The sequence below is a fragment of the Ornithorhynchus anatinus genome, chromosome 11 (genome assembly GCF_004115215.2).
Source record: "Ornithorhynchus anatinus isolate Pmale09 chromosome 11, mOrnAna1.pri.v4, whole genome shotgun sequence".
Classification (NCBI taxonomy): Eukaryota; Metazoa; Chordata; class Mammalia; order Monotremata; family Ornithorhynchidae; genus Ornithorhynchus; species Ornithorhynchus anatinus.
This window is the reverse complement of record NC_041738.1, coordinates 43,755,837-43,771,702: the sequence shown is the minus strand read 5'-3', so window position 1 is coordinate 43,771,702 and position 15,866 is coordinate 43,755,837. Positions and strand designations below refer to the sequence as shown.

Sequence of the window (15,866 nt, the reverse complement as noted above, 5' to 3'; positions counted from 1 at the left end):
GGTTCTCAATTTCCGACTCTGCCACTTGTTTGCTGTGTGACCTTGGACAAGTTCACCTCACCGGGCCTCAGTGACCTCATTTGCAAAATGGGGATTAAGACTGTGAGCTCCACCTGGGACAAACTTGATAACCTTGTCTCTCCCCAAGCGCTGTAGAACAGTGGCCGGCACATAGGTAAGCGCTTAACAAATACCATCATTATTATTAATGGGGGATTGAGGCTGTGAGCCCCACAGGGGAGAGGGACCGTGTCCAACGCGATCTGCTCTCTCCACCCCCGGGGCTCAGACAGTGCCAAGCACATTGTTAAGTGCTAACAAATACCATAATTATTATTATGACAATTCAGCAATGGAGATAATCCCGCCCGCCAACGGGTTTCATTAATTCAAGCGTATTTATTGAGCTCTTCCTGTGTGTAAAGCACTATACTGAGTGCTTGGAAAGTACAATCCAGCAACAAATAGGGACAATCCCTACCCAACAACGGGCTCACAGTCTTGGCTTCCCAACGCTTAGAATAGCGCTTGGCCCAGAGTAAACTCTTAAAGAATACTTTCCTCACCATCGAAGAGCTTCCCAGCGCTTAGCCCATAGAACAGCACTTAATAAATACCACCATCACCATGGAATAGCTTCCCAGCGCTTAGAACAGCCCTTGGTCCATAGAATGGTGCTTGGCACATAGGAAGCGCTTAACAGATACTATCATCAGCATTGGATAGCTTACGAGGGCTTAGAACAGCGCTTGGCCCATAGGAAGCGCTTAAATACCAACCTCGCCATCAGACAGTTTACCGGGGCTTAGAACAGCGCTTAGCCCATAGTCTGCGCTTACCAGATACTTATCCTCATCATCGGAGAACTTCCCAGGGCTGAGAAGAGCGTTTGCCATTGTAAGCCGCCTAACAGATATCATCCTCTCCATCAATTTACCAGGGCTGAGAACAGCGCTGGCCCAGAGTGAGCGCTTACCTCGATACTCTCAGCATCGGAGAGCTTCCCGGGGCTGAGACAGCGCTGGGCCCATCGGTGAGTGCTTAGCAGACAGCATCCTCACCACCGGAGAGCTTTCCAACGCTGGGCCCAGGTGAGCGCTCACCACATACTCAGCATCGGAGAGCTTCCCGGGGCTGAGAAGAGCGCTGGGCTCAGACATGAGCGCTTAGCAGATAGCATTCTGAGCCATCAGGAGGGCTTCCCCGGTGCTGAGAACAGCGCCGGGCGCAGAGTGAGCCGCTTAGCAGATAGCATCCTCAGCATCAGGAGGGGCTTCCCGGTGCTGAGAACAGCGCCGGGCCCAGAGTGAGCGGCTTAGCAGATAGCATCCTCAGCATCAGGAGAGGCTTTCCCGTGCTGAGAAGGGCGCCGGGCCCTGAGTGAGCGCTTAGCAGATAGCATCCTCCGCATCAGGAGAGCTTCCCGGTCTGAGAAGGGCGCCGGGGCCCTGAGTGAGCGCTTAGCAGATAGCATCCTCCGCATCAGGAGAGCTTCCCGGTGCTGAGAAGGGCGCCGGGGCCCTGAGTGAGCGCTTAGTAGATAGCATCCTCCGCATCAGGAGAGGTTCCCGGGGCTGAGAAGGGCGCCGGGCCCAGAGTGAGCGCTCGGCAGATACTCTGAGCATCGGGGAGTTTCCCGGGGCCGAGAAGAGCGCCGGGCCCAGGGCGAGCGCTTAGCAGAGAGCCCCGTGAGGATGGGGAGGGCGGCCGGGAGGCGAGCCCGGGGATACTCACGGACGCAGAGGCAGGCGACCAGCTTGGCGGCGTCCTCGGGCACCGGGCAGGTGGGGAAGAGGGGCTTGAGGAGGTAGGTGGCGAAGACGAGGGCCACGATGTACTGCGACGAGGGCCGGATGATGAGCAGCTCGATCCAGAGCTTGAGGAAGCGGGCAGGGAGCCGTAGACCTCCAGCATGTAGGGCGTAGTCGCCGCCGGACTTTGGTGATGGTGGGTGCCCAGCTCGGCGTAGCACAGGGCGCCCACGATGGATAAGACCCCGCACACGGCCCAGACCAGCAGGGCCAGCCCCGGGGAGCCCGCCTCCTTCAGCACGCCCGTGGGCGTCACGAAGATGCCCGACCCCACGATGGTGCCGACGCATGATGGCCACGCCGTTGAGCAGGGGATGGACCGCTGCCAGGCCACCCCGTCCCCGCCCTCCTCCGCCCGGCCGCCCAGCATCTTCTCCCGAGCCTGCCGCTCCTCCTCCGCCGCCCCCGGCTCAGGCCAAGGCGGGGAGCCCGGGGAGCGACGCTTCTTGGCCGGGCCCGACATCGTGGCCGCCGCCGTCGCCTCCGCCAACGGCGACGACAGGGGCGCGGAGGGGGCGGGCACCCGCAGCAGCACCGGGACGGGGCCCGGAGCCGGGGGAGAGGAGGAGGAGACGGAGGAGGGAGAGGGACAGGGAGAGAGGAGGACGGACAGGGAGGAGAGGAGGAGACGGACAGGGAGGAGAGGAGGAGGAGGAGAGGGGCAGGGAGGAGAGGAGGAGAGGGACAGGGAGGAGAGGAGAGAGGGACAGGGAGGGAGAGGGACAGGGAGGAGAGGGACAGGGAGGAGAGGGACAGGGAGGAGAGGAGGAGAGGGACAGGGAGGAGAGGAGGAGAGGGACAGGGAGGAGAGGGACAGGGAGGAGAGGGACAGGGAGGAGAGGGACAGGGAGGAGAGGAGGAGAGGGAGAGGAGAAGTTGGAAAGGGAGAGGAAGGAGAAGCAGGAGGAGAGGGAGGGAGAAGGGAGAGGAAGGAGAGGAGAAGCAGGAGGAGAGGGAGAGGAAGGAGAGGAGAAGCAGGAGAGGGAGAGGAGAAGCAGGAGAGGACGAGGAGAAGCAGGAGAGGACGAGGAGAAGCCGGAAAGCAGGGAGAGGAAGGAGAGGAGAAGCAGGAGAGGGAGAGGAAGGACAGGAGGAGAGGGAGAGGAGCAGGAGAGGGAGAGGAAGTGGAGGAGGAGAGGGAGAGGAGAAACAGGAGAGGGAGAGAAGCAGGAGGGGGAGAGGGAGAAGAGGAGGAGGAGAGGAGGTAGAGAAGCGGGAGTTCCCCCTAACCAGAGAGCCACGCGGTCCTTCCCGCCCCCTACCTGCTGCCAGAAGCCACCGTTCCTAGAAAATGCTCTTTTATATCCCCGGAGCCCCCACCGGAGGAGGAGGAGGAGGAGGAGAGGAGGAGAGAGGAGGAGAGGAAGAGCGCAGGAACTACCACGTGGTCCTTTCCCCCCCTCCCCGAGCCTAAAGCCACCGTCCTAGAGAATGTTCTTTTATTATCCCCGGAGCCCCCACGGGAGGAGGGGGAGGGACAGGAGGAGAGGGACAGGAGGAGGAGGAAGAAGAGAGGGAGAGGGACAGGAGGAGGAGAAGAGGAAGGGCAGCGGGAGCCCCCCCCGCCCAGAGAGCCACGCGGTCCTTTCCCCCGCCCCCTGGGCCCGTCCTACTGAGTCAGTCCTCCTCACTGCTCTTTTATTACCCCGGAACCGGCACGGGAGGAGGAGGAGGAGAAGAAGAGGAGAAGGAGGAAGGGAGGAGAGGAAGAGCAGGAGTAGCTACCCTCACCCAGCGAGCCGCGCGGTCCTTTCCCCCCTGTTCCAGAAGGCCCCATCCTGGAGAATGCTCTTTTATTATGGCCGGAGCCCGCAGGAGGGGAGGAGGCGGAGGTGGAGAGAGGTGGAGGGAGCGGCTCCTGCTGGGGCTGGGGGATGCGGCTGGTGCGGCGCCGGCCTGCTCTCCCCGCGGCCCAGGGCACGTGGGCCGCCCCCCTCTCCGCCTCGTCCGACGGCGACCGCCCCGGGGGGTCCGGGGGCCACCGGCTCCTCCGGGACGGGCAGGACCCCCCCCCCCAGATGCCGGGCCCCCGGCCCACACCCCTCCGGAGGCCCCGGGACCCCCGGCTAAATCAAGCCCCCAAGGCGGGCGCCGCAGGCTTCCCTTCATCTTACTACCCTCTCTTCGTACGTTGCATCGTGTTTAGTAAGCCCTTACTGGGTGCAGAGCGCTGTACTAAGCGCTGGGGAAAGGAAAAATACTAACGATGGCGTTTGTTAAGCGCTTACCGTGTGCCAAGCACTGTTCTAAGCGCTGGGGAGGACACAGTAATAATAATAATATTGGCCTTTTGTGAAGCGCTCACTATGTGCCGAGCACTCTTCTAAGTGCTGGGGAGGACGCTAATCGTAATAATAATATTGACATTTGTTAAGCGCTTCCTGCGCGCGAAGCACTGTTCTAAGCGCTGGGGAGGACACAACAATAATAAATAATAACATTGGCATTTATTAAACGCTTACTATGTGCAGAACACTTTTCTAAGAGCTGGGGAGGACACAAGGTGATCAGGTTGTCCCGTATGGGGCTCACGGTCTTCATCCCCATTTGACAGATGAGGGAACCGAGGCAGAGAGGAGTTAAGTGACTTGCCCAAAGTCACACAGCTGACAAGTGGTGGAGTCCACTTGTCTGACTCCCGAGCCCGTGCTCTTTCCGCTGAACCGTGCCGCTTCTCTTAGTACACTGCGACAATAAAGAGGGACCATCCCTGCCCACGATGCAACGATACAGAGCGACAATCCCGGCCCACAACAAGCTCGCAGTCTGAAAGCGGGAGGACAGATCGACACAGATAAACAGACATCGCCACCAATAAATAAAATTACAGACCTATCCATAAGGGCTGTGCGGCTGAGAGATGGGGGGAAGAGCAGAGGGAACAAGCAGGGTGACGCAGAAGGGGGTGGGAGATGAGGAAAGGTGGAGCTTGGTCTGGGAAGACCTCTTGGAGGAGATGGGCCCTTCAGTAAGGCTTTGAATGGGGGGAGAGCAATTGTCTGGCGGTTCAGTCAATTTTTTCCATTCAACTGGCTCGGATGGAAATGTGGAGGCCGGGACCCAAGTCAGTAGTCACCCACTGACTTAAAGGTTTGGTTTAGGTTTTGGTTTGGGTCCTGGGAGCCGCCCCCAGTCTTGGGCCTCTCAAAATGATTATGTACGAGGTGAGACCCAGTGGGCCTTGGGATCTCCATCTGTCAGTCCTTTATTGAGCACCCTCTGTGAGCTAGTCATAGTCGTTAGTGAGTTAGTCATTAGATAAATATCAAGTGCAGCCCCTGTCCCCTGAGATTTGGCAATGTGGGCTCTACACTGTGGCGATATCTGGTAGAGGAAATAGCAAATGCATCTGTGTACAGCTGATTTCAAAGAAGCATCAGAACCATTTTGTGGGAGCTGACAAGTGTGGATGAGATATTGGTGTCCTTTTGGTCCCAGCCTGTCATCGCTAACACACAATGCACTACACACCCTGGACAACCATCCGTCTTGTTCTTCCTACAGTCCTCTATGGAATGGTGATAAATGTTGCACATACTGGTAACATCTTTAGGGTTCCAATAAAAAAAAATTCCATTTCATTCCTGGGTTTGGTCGGGGGGGAGGGGAGCGGTGGAGGACGATAGCCAGGATTTTGACGATCTGATTTCATAGTCCAAGAAATGAAGAGGCAGATACACTTTTCCTCTCTGTCAAAGCAGCCCGGGATCAGCCAAATAGCATTTTCAAAGCGCCCTTTTCCCCACATCACCCATAGCCAGGGAGGACTGAATTGGAGGTGAAGAGAGTCTTGCATTTCCTCCCCAAAGAAAGTGATGTTAGAAGTTGGGTGGCAGAGAATTCCACACCGTACTAATTTTTATTCAGAACCATCTGCTAAAAGGCTCTGCTTGTCCTTTTTATAATGGTGGTGAAGCTAGGTCTGGGCCTTTCAGGGTTTTTTTTCATAGAGTTTAGGGTGGGGGAGGGAAGACAGCTAAAACCTGGGAATTAATCTGATTCTGAGGGGATTCTCTTTCATAATGGAGCTGATTGGGGAGTTGGGCGGGGACACTTTTTTTTCCACATTTATTTTTCTTTATTTTCTCTTTGGCATTCTTCTCCTTTCTCTCATTCCCATTCCTTCAGTACCCCTTTGGCCACAAATAGGCCATTCTATTTCAAATTTATTCTGGAAGAAAACTACCCTCATATGTGAAAGGTTTTCCTGCATCTCAGTCCCACCTCCTAATGAACACTTTAAAACTCTAATTAGTCTTTCTGCAACATTGTCTATTCTCCACTTCTAGGCAAAGAGCATGGAACATGAATTGGGTATTAAAGAGCGGTCAAAACGTGCCGCCTACTGGTAGGAGGACGCATTTCTGTAATAACAGTTTAGAAAACACTGATTTAGAAAATACTTCATTCCTAGGACTATCATTTCAAGGGCATTTAAAATAGAGGGAACAGTCAACCAGTAGGAAGACAGTTGCCTAATTCTACCTGGTCTTAAATGGTCAAAGCTGCACTACAAATCTCTCATAATATCCAGACTGGACTACTGCATCAGCCATACTCTCATCTCCCATCCTCTTGTCTCTCCCCGCTTCGGTTTATACTTCGCTCCGCTGCCCGGGTTATCTTTCTACAGAAACGCTCTGGACATGGCACTCTCTTCCTCAAAAACCTCCAGTGGTTGCCTATCAACCTTCGTTATCAAGCAAAAACTCTTCACTCTTGGCTTCAAAGCTCTCCATCTCCTTGTCCCCTCCTACCTCACCTCCCTTCTCTCCTTCTACAGCCCAGCCCGCACACTCCGCTCCTTTGGTGTTAACCTCCTCACTGGGCCTCATTTTCGCCTGTCCCGCCGTCGACCCCTGACCCACGTCCTCCCATTGACCTGGAATGCCGTCCCTCCTCACCTCCGCCAAACTAACTCTCTTCCCCTCTTCAAAGCCCTACTGAGAGCTCACCTCCTCCAGGAGGCCTTTCCAGACTGAGCCCTCCCTTTGCCTCTGCCCCTCCTCCCCTCCAAATTGCCCCTACTTCCTCCATCTGTTCTACTCCATTCATTCATTCAATAGTATTTATTGAGCGCTTACTATGTGCAGAGCACTGTACTAAGCGCTTGGAATGTACAAATCGGTAACAGATAGAGACAGTCCCTGCCCTTTGACGGGCTTACAGTCTAATCGGGGGAGAGAGACAGACAAGAACAATAGCAATAAATAGAATCGAGGGGAAGAACATCTCATTAAAACAATAGCAAATAAATAATGTTGGTATTTGTTAAGCGCTTACTATGTGCAGAGCACTGTTCTAAGCGCTGGGTTTAGACACAGGGGAATCAAGTTGTCCCACATGGGGCTCACAGTCTTAATCCCCATTTTACAGATGAGGTAACTGAGGCCCAGAGAAGTGAAGTGACTTGCCCACAGTCACACAGCTGACAAGTGGCAGAGCTGGGATTCGAACTCAAGACCTCTGACTCCAAAGCCCATGCTCTTTCCACTGAGCCACGCTGCTTCTCATCCTTAATAGAATCAAGGTGATGTACATCTCATTAACAAGATAAATTGGGTGATGAAGATATATACAGTTGAGCGGACGAGTATCCCCACAGCACTTGTGTATATTTGTAAATATTGTTTATTACTCTATTAATGATGTGTATATATCTATGATTTTATTTATCTATTTTCATGGTATTGGTGCCTGTCTACTTGTTTTGTTTTGCTGTCTCTCCCTTTTAGACCATGAGCCTGTTGTTGGGCAGGGATCGTCTCTATCTGTTGCCGAATTGTCTCTTCTAAACGCTTAGTACAGTGCTCTGCACACAGTAAGCTCACAATAAACACAATTGAATGAATGAATTTAGAAATTCTTGAAGGCATGTTTACCCGCTTGTTCGTTAATTCTGAGTACTGGGAAGTGTCTATTCAGTACATATTTACTATGTGGTTATCGGTTTGTGGCGGCAAAAAGTAAATTTTGATCGAGTGACATCTTTTTCTTTTTTCATTCCACATGATCTACATGCATATCCACCAAAGTCTACTTGAAGAACTGCCCTTCGGCTTGAAAACAACCCTGTTGCACGTGTGATTATACAGATCCACTGGCTTTCCAAAAGGAAGTGGCTCCATTTCTACGATAGTGGTACATGGTACCTGAGTAATAAGATAGGAGGGAGAGAAAAATAACCCAAAATGAACTGGGTTCTAACCCTGGCTCCGCCAAGTGCCTGTCGAGTGACCTTGGGCAAGTCACTTAACTTCTCTGTGTCTCAGTTCCCTCATTGGCAAAATGAGGTTTCAAATACCTGTTCTCCCTCCTACTTAGGTGTGAGCTCCATGTGGGTTATTTTGTATCTACTTCAGTGCTTAGTACAGGGCTTGGCACATAGTAAGTGTATAACAAATACAATAATTATTTTCACATTTTCTCTTCCTCGCCTGTGCTTTTCTTATTTTTCTCTCAACAAGTGTTGCCGTAGATCTCATTCCTTTAGTGACAGAAAGATCTGAAATTTGTGGTTAACTATAACAACGTTTTTATGGGAATGTAATAATAATTGTAATATTTGTTAAGTGTTTACAATATGTCAAGCACTATCCTAAGCCCTGGGGTAGGTTCAAATTAATAAGGACAGATACAGTCTTTGTCCCACGTGGAGCTCGTTCTACTAGACCATAGAGTCAGGAGCTTAGTATCACATAGTGGGTACTTATTAAGCACCACAATTAGGATAAAAGGGTTTGATGGAAGACCAGCTAAAAGACATTACCAAATGCTGTTGCCTGCTGCTCTGATTGAGTCATTCCCACCTGAAAGCCTTTTTTATGCCTCCTGACCCCACCTGTATAGACCTAGTCCTGGCTTAAAGGCCCCCAACCATGTATCCATTCGTTTATCAAATAGTATGCATCAGTATATACTAATAGTATATATAATAGCACGCATCCTACTATGGACAAGGAGAACTACTAGAATGATGATTTAGATATGGTCCCCGGTCCCCAAGGGGCTCACAGTCTAAGATAAGGGGGAGTAGGAAACCGGGGAAAAAGAAACACTGAAATGATAGAAACAGCAGCAACAAAAATAAAAGACAACAAGGACAACTTTCCCAGACTGTAAGCTCACTGTGAGTAGGAAATGTGTCTGTTTATTGTATTGCACTCTTCCAACCACTTAGTACAGTGCTCTGCACACAGTAAGTGCTCAATAAATATGATTAACTGGCTGCTTTATAGCCAAGCCCTGACAGATTAGTTTTTGGCCGGCAACTTCTATAGCCATCATTGCCTTTCTCAATCCCTGTGAAAAAGCTTCTTTAAGTGGGGCGCAGCCAAACTAACACATAAGAGAATAGGTATCCCTCTTCGGAAGGGCATGGGAAATGATACCCACATTTAACCATTTAACCCTAACCACATATTGGGAGAAAACTGGACCAAATGTGTACCAGTGGTGTAAGGAGTATTGTTCTAGGGTTTACCTACCAGGATTTAGGTTGTGTATTTGGATTAAATAAATTTGGTAGATGGGGCAAGCAGATTTAATCTGCCTATCTTGGGATACAGTAAATAGTGTTATTTCAATGTGATCACGGTCCTATCTTCTTCTAAGAGTCACATTACCAATTTAATGGCTGGAACTCCAGAGGAAGCATGGTAACTGCAAAGCTACATTTCTAGGCACTGAGTTGAGTGAATGCTTTTAGAGTGAAAGGAAAATGCAGAGGACATTTTTCTATCAATATAAAGTCCGGCATTACGATAAGCACAAAACACCGTTTCAAAAACAAAAGCCAAATTGGAGGTGGATTGATTTCTCTCCTTCCACCTTTTCTTATAGTTCAGGTAAAATAATCAAGATCATGTCACTTCACTTCTTCAGGCCGTTACCTCACCTGGAAAGTGGGGATTGAGTCCCATGTGGGACGGAGACTGTGTTCAGCCCGATTTGCTTGTATCCACTCCAGCGCTTAGTACAATGCCAGGTACATAGCACTTAACAAAAACCATTATTATTATTATACTGATCTCAGCTCTGCCACTTGTCTGCTGTTTGACTTTGGGCAAGTCACTTAACTTTTTTGTGCCTCAGTTACCTCACCTGTAAAATGGAGATTAAGACTGTGAGCCCCATGTAGGACCTGGACTGTGTCCAACCTGATTAGCTTGAATCTACCCCAGTGCTTAGTAGAGAGCCTAACACATAGTGAACACTTAACAAATGCCATAAAAGAATACAGATCTGTGACTCCTTGAGCAATTCCAACAGCACCACTTACAGACTACACTCAATATCAAATGGCAAATTAAGATCATGAACAATAAAATTCAGCATGGCTTAGTGAATAAATAATAAAAATAATGTTGGTATTTGTTGAGCGTTTACTATGTGCCAAACACTGTTCTAAGTGCTGGGGTAGATACAAGGTAATCAGGTTGTCTCACCTAGGGCTCACAGTCTTCATCCCCATTTTACAGGTGAGGTAACTGAAACACAGAGAAGTTAAGTGACTTGCTCAAGGTCACACAGCTGACAAGTGGCAGATCTTGGGATCAGAACCCACGACCTCTGACTATTGGCCTGGGAGTCAGAAGAACCTGGGTTCTAATCCTAGCTCTGCCACGTCTGCTGTGTGACCTTGGGCAAGTTACTTCACTTCTCTGGGCCTCGGTTATCTGTAAAGTGGGGATTAAGAATGGGCTGTGTCCAAACTCGTGTCTACCCCGGCACTTAGTACAGTGCCTGACATGTAGTAAGTGCTTAACAAATATTATTACTATTATTATTATTAATAAAATGAAGTCAGTCTTCTGCACTGAAACTAACGCTCACCTCAACACAGTTGCACTTGCTGGAATAAGTGAAGGGCATGTATGATAACAGAACTGCCAAACAGCTTCATGAGAGTGAGCTGAAATTAAAAAATGAAAGCAAGGAAGGAAAAAAATGAAACAGAAGTATCCGACAGCGCTGTACCTCACCTGAAAACTGGGAGCCAATTGCCTCAGGTAGACCAGATAAACAACCTCCAAGCAAGAAAGAGGTGGCTCGCATCAAACAGAAAACTCCAAAGGACCATGAGACTAGAAGGCCAAGGCAAAAGAGGTGTCAGGTGTTCAAGCAAAGAACTTGCCAGCTCAACAAGTCTTTGTATGTGCTCAGTGCAATTAGGAAAGTAGGGAACCCCGCTGATCTCCTCAGTAACACATGCACCTAAGGGTGGACTTCACCATCAGTGTTATCATCCTGAAGCCTTAAGGATAACTACATTTACTCTTAGTTGTTCTTCTTTTAGAAAGTCCTAGATTTGAGCTGACTTCTCAGTTATTTAGGATTTCAGTAATTGGTTGTGTTTGTGTGACCACCCAGAATTTGATTATCTACTGTCAGCCACTTTGCAGGTGTGTCATTGATTCAAGGCCACTCTGCTATTTCCCCTCCCTGATTATCCTCCAGGGACTGCAAAGAGAAAGGCTTTTACTGGTGGGGCCCCTCCTTATCAGATCATTAAATCCCTAGAATTAACTAATCACATTGCCTGATAAAGTGATAACCTCTACTAGTACAGTGTTTTCCCTCTGTAGTTAGGTCTGGGAGATGTTACCCCTGCAGGGCAAAGCCACACCCAGAAAATGGTACCGAGGGGAAAGGTCCAGCTTCATTCTCAGGTGGTGGGAGTGGGGTCCCACAAGACTTCCACGAGGAGGGGTTCAGAGCCAGCGATTTTAGCTTTACCAAGAAGGGATCCCACATCGGTGATCACTAGCGCAGAGCGTGTCAACCCAAGAGTCACACTGAAGCAGCATGGCATAGTGGATAGAACACGGGAATTGCTAAATAGAGGACTGAAATCTTTAGTTAATATTTTTGGAACCGTTTCTTTGAGAAAACCCTCTCAGGATTGAACGTGGAGGATTTCCAGTACTCTACCATTCTCGGCTATGGGAAGGCGAGTCAAGCAGAGGCCTAACCATTCCATTTCTAACTTGGGCAGTAGCTAGCAAATGGAAAGCAAAATGTTGCAAGTCAAAACTCACCTGTGCTGGTCAGTAAGGGCATGGGAGAGAGTCCAGGGCAGAGACTCAAGCTTACTGTGTGGAAGAAGACAATAGTAAACCACTTGTGTATTTTTACCAAGAAACCTCTATGGATACACTATCAGAATGATTGCCGATGGAGGTGGGGCGTTCTGGGAGAGGCGTGTCCCTGGAGTCGCTATGGGGTCGGAGGCGACTCGACAGCATAAGACAAGACTTTGAGAATAGGAATCAATATCTTTTACTCCAAGTTCGTTCTATGAGTTCCCGGTACTCTGACTAGGCTTTGTGGTATTTCCATTTTCCAGGTTTCACATAAGTTTAAAGAATAACAGTTAAAAAATTAGAAGGCAGAGAAATTTACACGTTGATGGGAAAGGTGTTAGAGTTATTTGAGCAATGAAATGGATATGTAAAATACATGTAACTCTCCTTACCGTTAATCGACATTTGGTAAAGACCGTATTAAACTTGGCCTGTGAGCCCCAGGTGGGGCAGGGACTGTGTCCATCTTCTATCTACCTTGCTGGTTAGTGCAGTGCTGGGTACAGAGGAAATGCTTAACAAGTACTCTAAAAAATAATGTTCTATATAATTCTGATTCATCCTCTCTCCCACCTTTTAATGTGTGAGTACCTTCTGGGCAATGTAGGAAATTGAAGTGGAATTCAGTCAGGAGAATATGACATACTTTATTCAAAGTCGTACGTGATGTTCACTTAACTGTAAGCATATTTCTCCCTTTATTTTAACATGAAGAAAGTTCCTTTTTTTGTTTGGCAGCTGTTATATTTCTCCAACTGAGCTTGGCCCCCGAGTTACCTTTGTTTTCCACAAAGAACTGAGTTCCTAGTATTATCCTAGAGGGTGGTAAATCCTGCCCGCAAAAATAAAGCAAGGATATGTGATCAACTGGGTCTCAGGAAAAACGCTGATATTTCTTAATTTTTTGCTCTTTTATTCGTATGCCTCTGAAGACCAATGATGATGGCTTTGACTACATAACCTTAAAGTACGTTTTAGAACACGAGTCTTCTAATAGTTCTGCTCACTACTCGAAAGAAAATGTACTCTCCTAATATCATTCAAATCCAGTCCTGCAGAAACTGAAGGCTTTCAATGAAAATCTTAATCTGTTCTAAAAACCTATTTCAGGTATGGAAAATTGGACTAGTTAGACAACACATTAGTGGTCAGCCTAAGTTGTTTGTAACCTCCATGCCAAAGAGATTGAATTAATCATAGAAAAATTCCTTTGTCATAACTACCAGCATGTCTCTACTGTAAGCTTGTTGTGGGCAGGGAACATGTTTCCCAACTGTTGTATTGTACTTTCTCAAGCACTTTGCACAGTGCTCTACACGTAGTAAGTGATCAATAAACACCTTTAACGATGATGACAGTGTGCAGCCAATTCACTCCTTGTACTAAAATGTTCATGTTTTCTAATACCAAGAATTCCATTGACTGTCAATCGTCCATTTTAAAATGATTGTCAGCAAAGTATGGGAACATAGTGGGGAAACTGTTCCCTAAACTTAGAATGAAGTATGCCTATGGTAACAAATTTTCAGAAAAGTGGGACTAAAAAAAAAAATCTTTCAAAGAAGGACTGTTGCACCAAAAGTTGAACGACTGGTCAATTCAGTTATATTGAATAGTTATATTGCATTAAAATAGCAAAATGTGTGTTAGGTCATTTCATATCATGTGTGAGATGCTCACCTACTTAGAGGAAACTAAAACAGATAACTCTCTGTGATCCCTTCTGTAACAATACTTTCAAGAACATTTACATTTTTCTAAGTGACCAGTTAACCACGGTTATTTATGTATTCATTTTTAGGATTTGACAAACCCCGAATAAATTAAAAAAACCTATCTATGTTCGATTTGATCTTGTATGTGATGAAGTTAAGGTGAAACACCTGACAGAGGTATTCACACATTAAGTATGTAAAACCTACTTGTAAAAATAAGACTTCTACCTTTCTTCTCTGTAAGGGTTTTAAGATAACTTCCTGTACCTTTGAATAGTCAGGCTCTCCTTCAAACAAAAATAACACTGCAAATCCTTATATGTACACATGAAAGAGTGTTATTTCAAATTTGAGTTAAAACATAATACCAGTATTTGCACATAGTGATAACAATCACCTGTTTTAATCTATAAAGAATAAGCCCAAGGAAGTTTAGGATTACATTTGTCTTTAGCATCTGCCAGGATATTATATAGCAAAGGGTGAGGCTGTTGCCTGCTGATATCTCCAAGTAGGAAATTTTCAGTTAGTGAAAATAGAATGTAGATTTCTGTCAAAATAAACTCCGTACATAATGTGCTTTCTCTTTTTTTGCCTGGGGACAACAATTGGAGGCTAAATGCTTAAAAAATACATATTCCTCATCTCCAAATGAACCTTCTTTCCCCAGAAAATTGATGAATATTTACTTCTTATATTGTACTTTTCTTCTCCATGTTGACTTTACTTGGTTGTAATGAAGTGTAGAATATGATTATGCAGATTTGGAGTGGAACATGTATACCCTGTAGTGTAAGGTTCAAGTCTAGAACTATGGTATTGCAAATGACTTGGAGCATAATAAGAAGAGAGTTGCCACTTGGCTGATACTGATATGAGCCAGGGGCCTCTGCCAAGAGTCTTCCTCCTTCCACCTCCCGAGCAGTCCCTGCTCTATATTCACTCGGGGTTTCACAGATCCACTGAGAGGAAATGGCAAGAGTGAGGTGACACAGGAACGAAGCAGAGCAACTGTTAGAGGAGTGCCATTGACAGGCAATGTTCAGGCAAAAAGCAGGGCAGAAGTCATTTAGTTAGTCAATATTGTTTGAGGCCCGCCTATTGCCTAGGCATTGAAAGAGTCACTTTAGTGAGAGGTAGAGGAAGAAGAAAATAATGTTATAAAGGAGCTTACAACTGGACTTCAAGGTAGGTTGAAAAAGGAAAAATGAAAATTTAAATCCCATGCAAAAAATTTATCTAAAAACTAGAAAATCTGGTGAATTTTAAGAAAGAACAATGAAATTTCATTTGGGTAAGAAAAATAAATATTCAGAAACTGCCAAGTTCATTTTTTTTTTGATAATTCCAGATCAAATTTGTTCAGTTTATAAGACAAATTGTTTGATGCAACTAAGCTCTTTTCTCAGAATCTCCTTACTTCTTTTGATAGTGGTTTAGGAATTCAAATATTGCATTGTTCATGTAAGGACAGTCCCTAAAGTTGGTTTATGAAGAACGATTTGGGATTTTGTCTTCTTGCTTCAAGTTACGCTGCTTTTGGAAAGATGAACGGACGGTCCGATTCATCAAGGGCTGAAGTGGGCGAAAGTTGTTTACCATCTTCTTTTCCTCCTCTCCGAATGCAGAAAAAAGTAGCATCCGAAATTCTGCCAACTGGTAAAAAACAATAATGAACCACAGTCAGTGTAATGGAATGAATAAATGAACACACTTCTTCCTTCACACTTGAAAATTTGTGTTTGGGAAACCCCAAGAGATTTAATCAGTTAATTAGTCAATGGTATTTAGTCCATACCATTAGTCAATTAATCAATTAGTCAATGTCATTTGCCTGTTTACTTGTTTCGATGTGTATATATCTATAATTCTATGCATTTGTACTGATGCCTGTTTACTTGTTTTGATGTCTGTCTCCCTGCTTCTAGACTGTAAGCCCATTATGGTCAGGAATTGTCTCTCTTTATTGCCAAACTGTACTTTCCAAGCCCTTAGTACAGTGCTCTGCACACAGTGAGCACTCAATAAATACGATTGAATGAATGAGTGAATTTATTTAGTGCTTAATGTGTGCAGAACACCGAACTAAGAACTTGGGAAAATGCAATACGACAGAATTAGTAGGCATGTTTCCAGCTCACAGGGAGCTTACAGGCTAGAAGTGGAAACAGACGTTGATATAAATAAATAAATTATAGATATGTGCATAAGTGCTTTGGGCCTGAAATGGGGTGATTAAAAGGGTCTGAAGGGTA

General features: G+C 46.9%; 2 protein-coding genes across 2 annotated transcripts in view; both read right to left on the bottom strand.

Moving 5' to 3' along the window:
• The window catches only part of SLC7A5 (solute carrier family 7 member 5), a 67,018-nt gene extending 64,637 nt beyond the window's left edge, over positions 1-2,381 (bottom strand). The window contains 2 exon segments of the mRNA XM_001508884.4: positions 1,735-1,887; positions 1,890-2,381. Of these exon segments, the coding sequence (XP_001508934.2) occupies positions 1,735-1,887; positions 1,890-2,274 (538 nt within the window). The 5' untranslated portion in view covers positions 2,275-2,381.
• Positions 2,382-13,984: 11,603 nt separating this feature from the next.
• The window catches only part of CA5A (carbonic anhydrase 5A), a 32,895-nt gene continuing 31,013 nt past the window's right edge, over positions 13,985-15,866 (bottom strand). Inside the window, exon 7 of the mRNA XM_001508914.6 lies at positions 13,985-15,267. Within this exon, the coding sequence (XP_001508964.3) occupies positions 15,100-15,267 (168 nt within the window). The 3' untranslated portion in view covers positions 13,985-15,099. The remainder of the gene's footprint in view (positions 15,268-15,866) is intronic.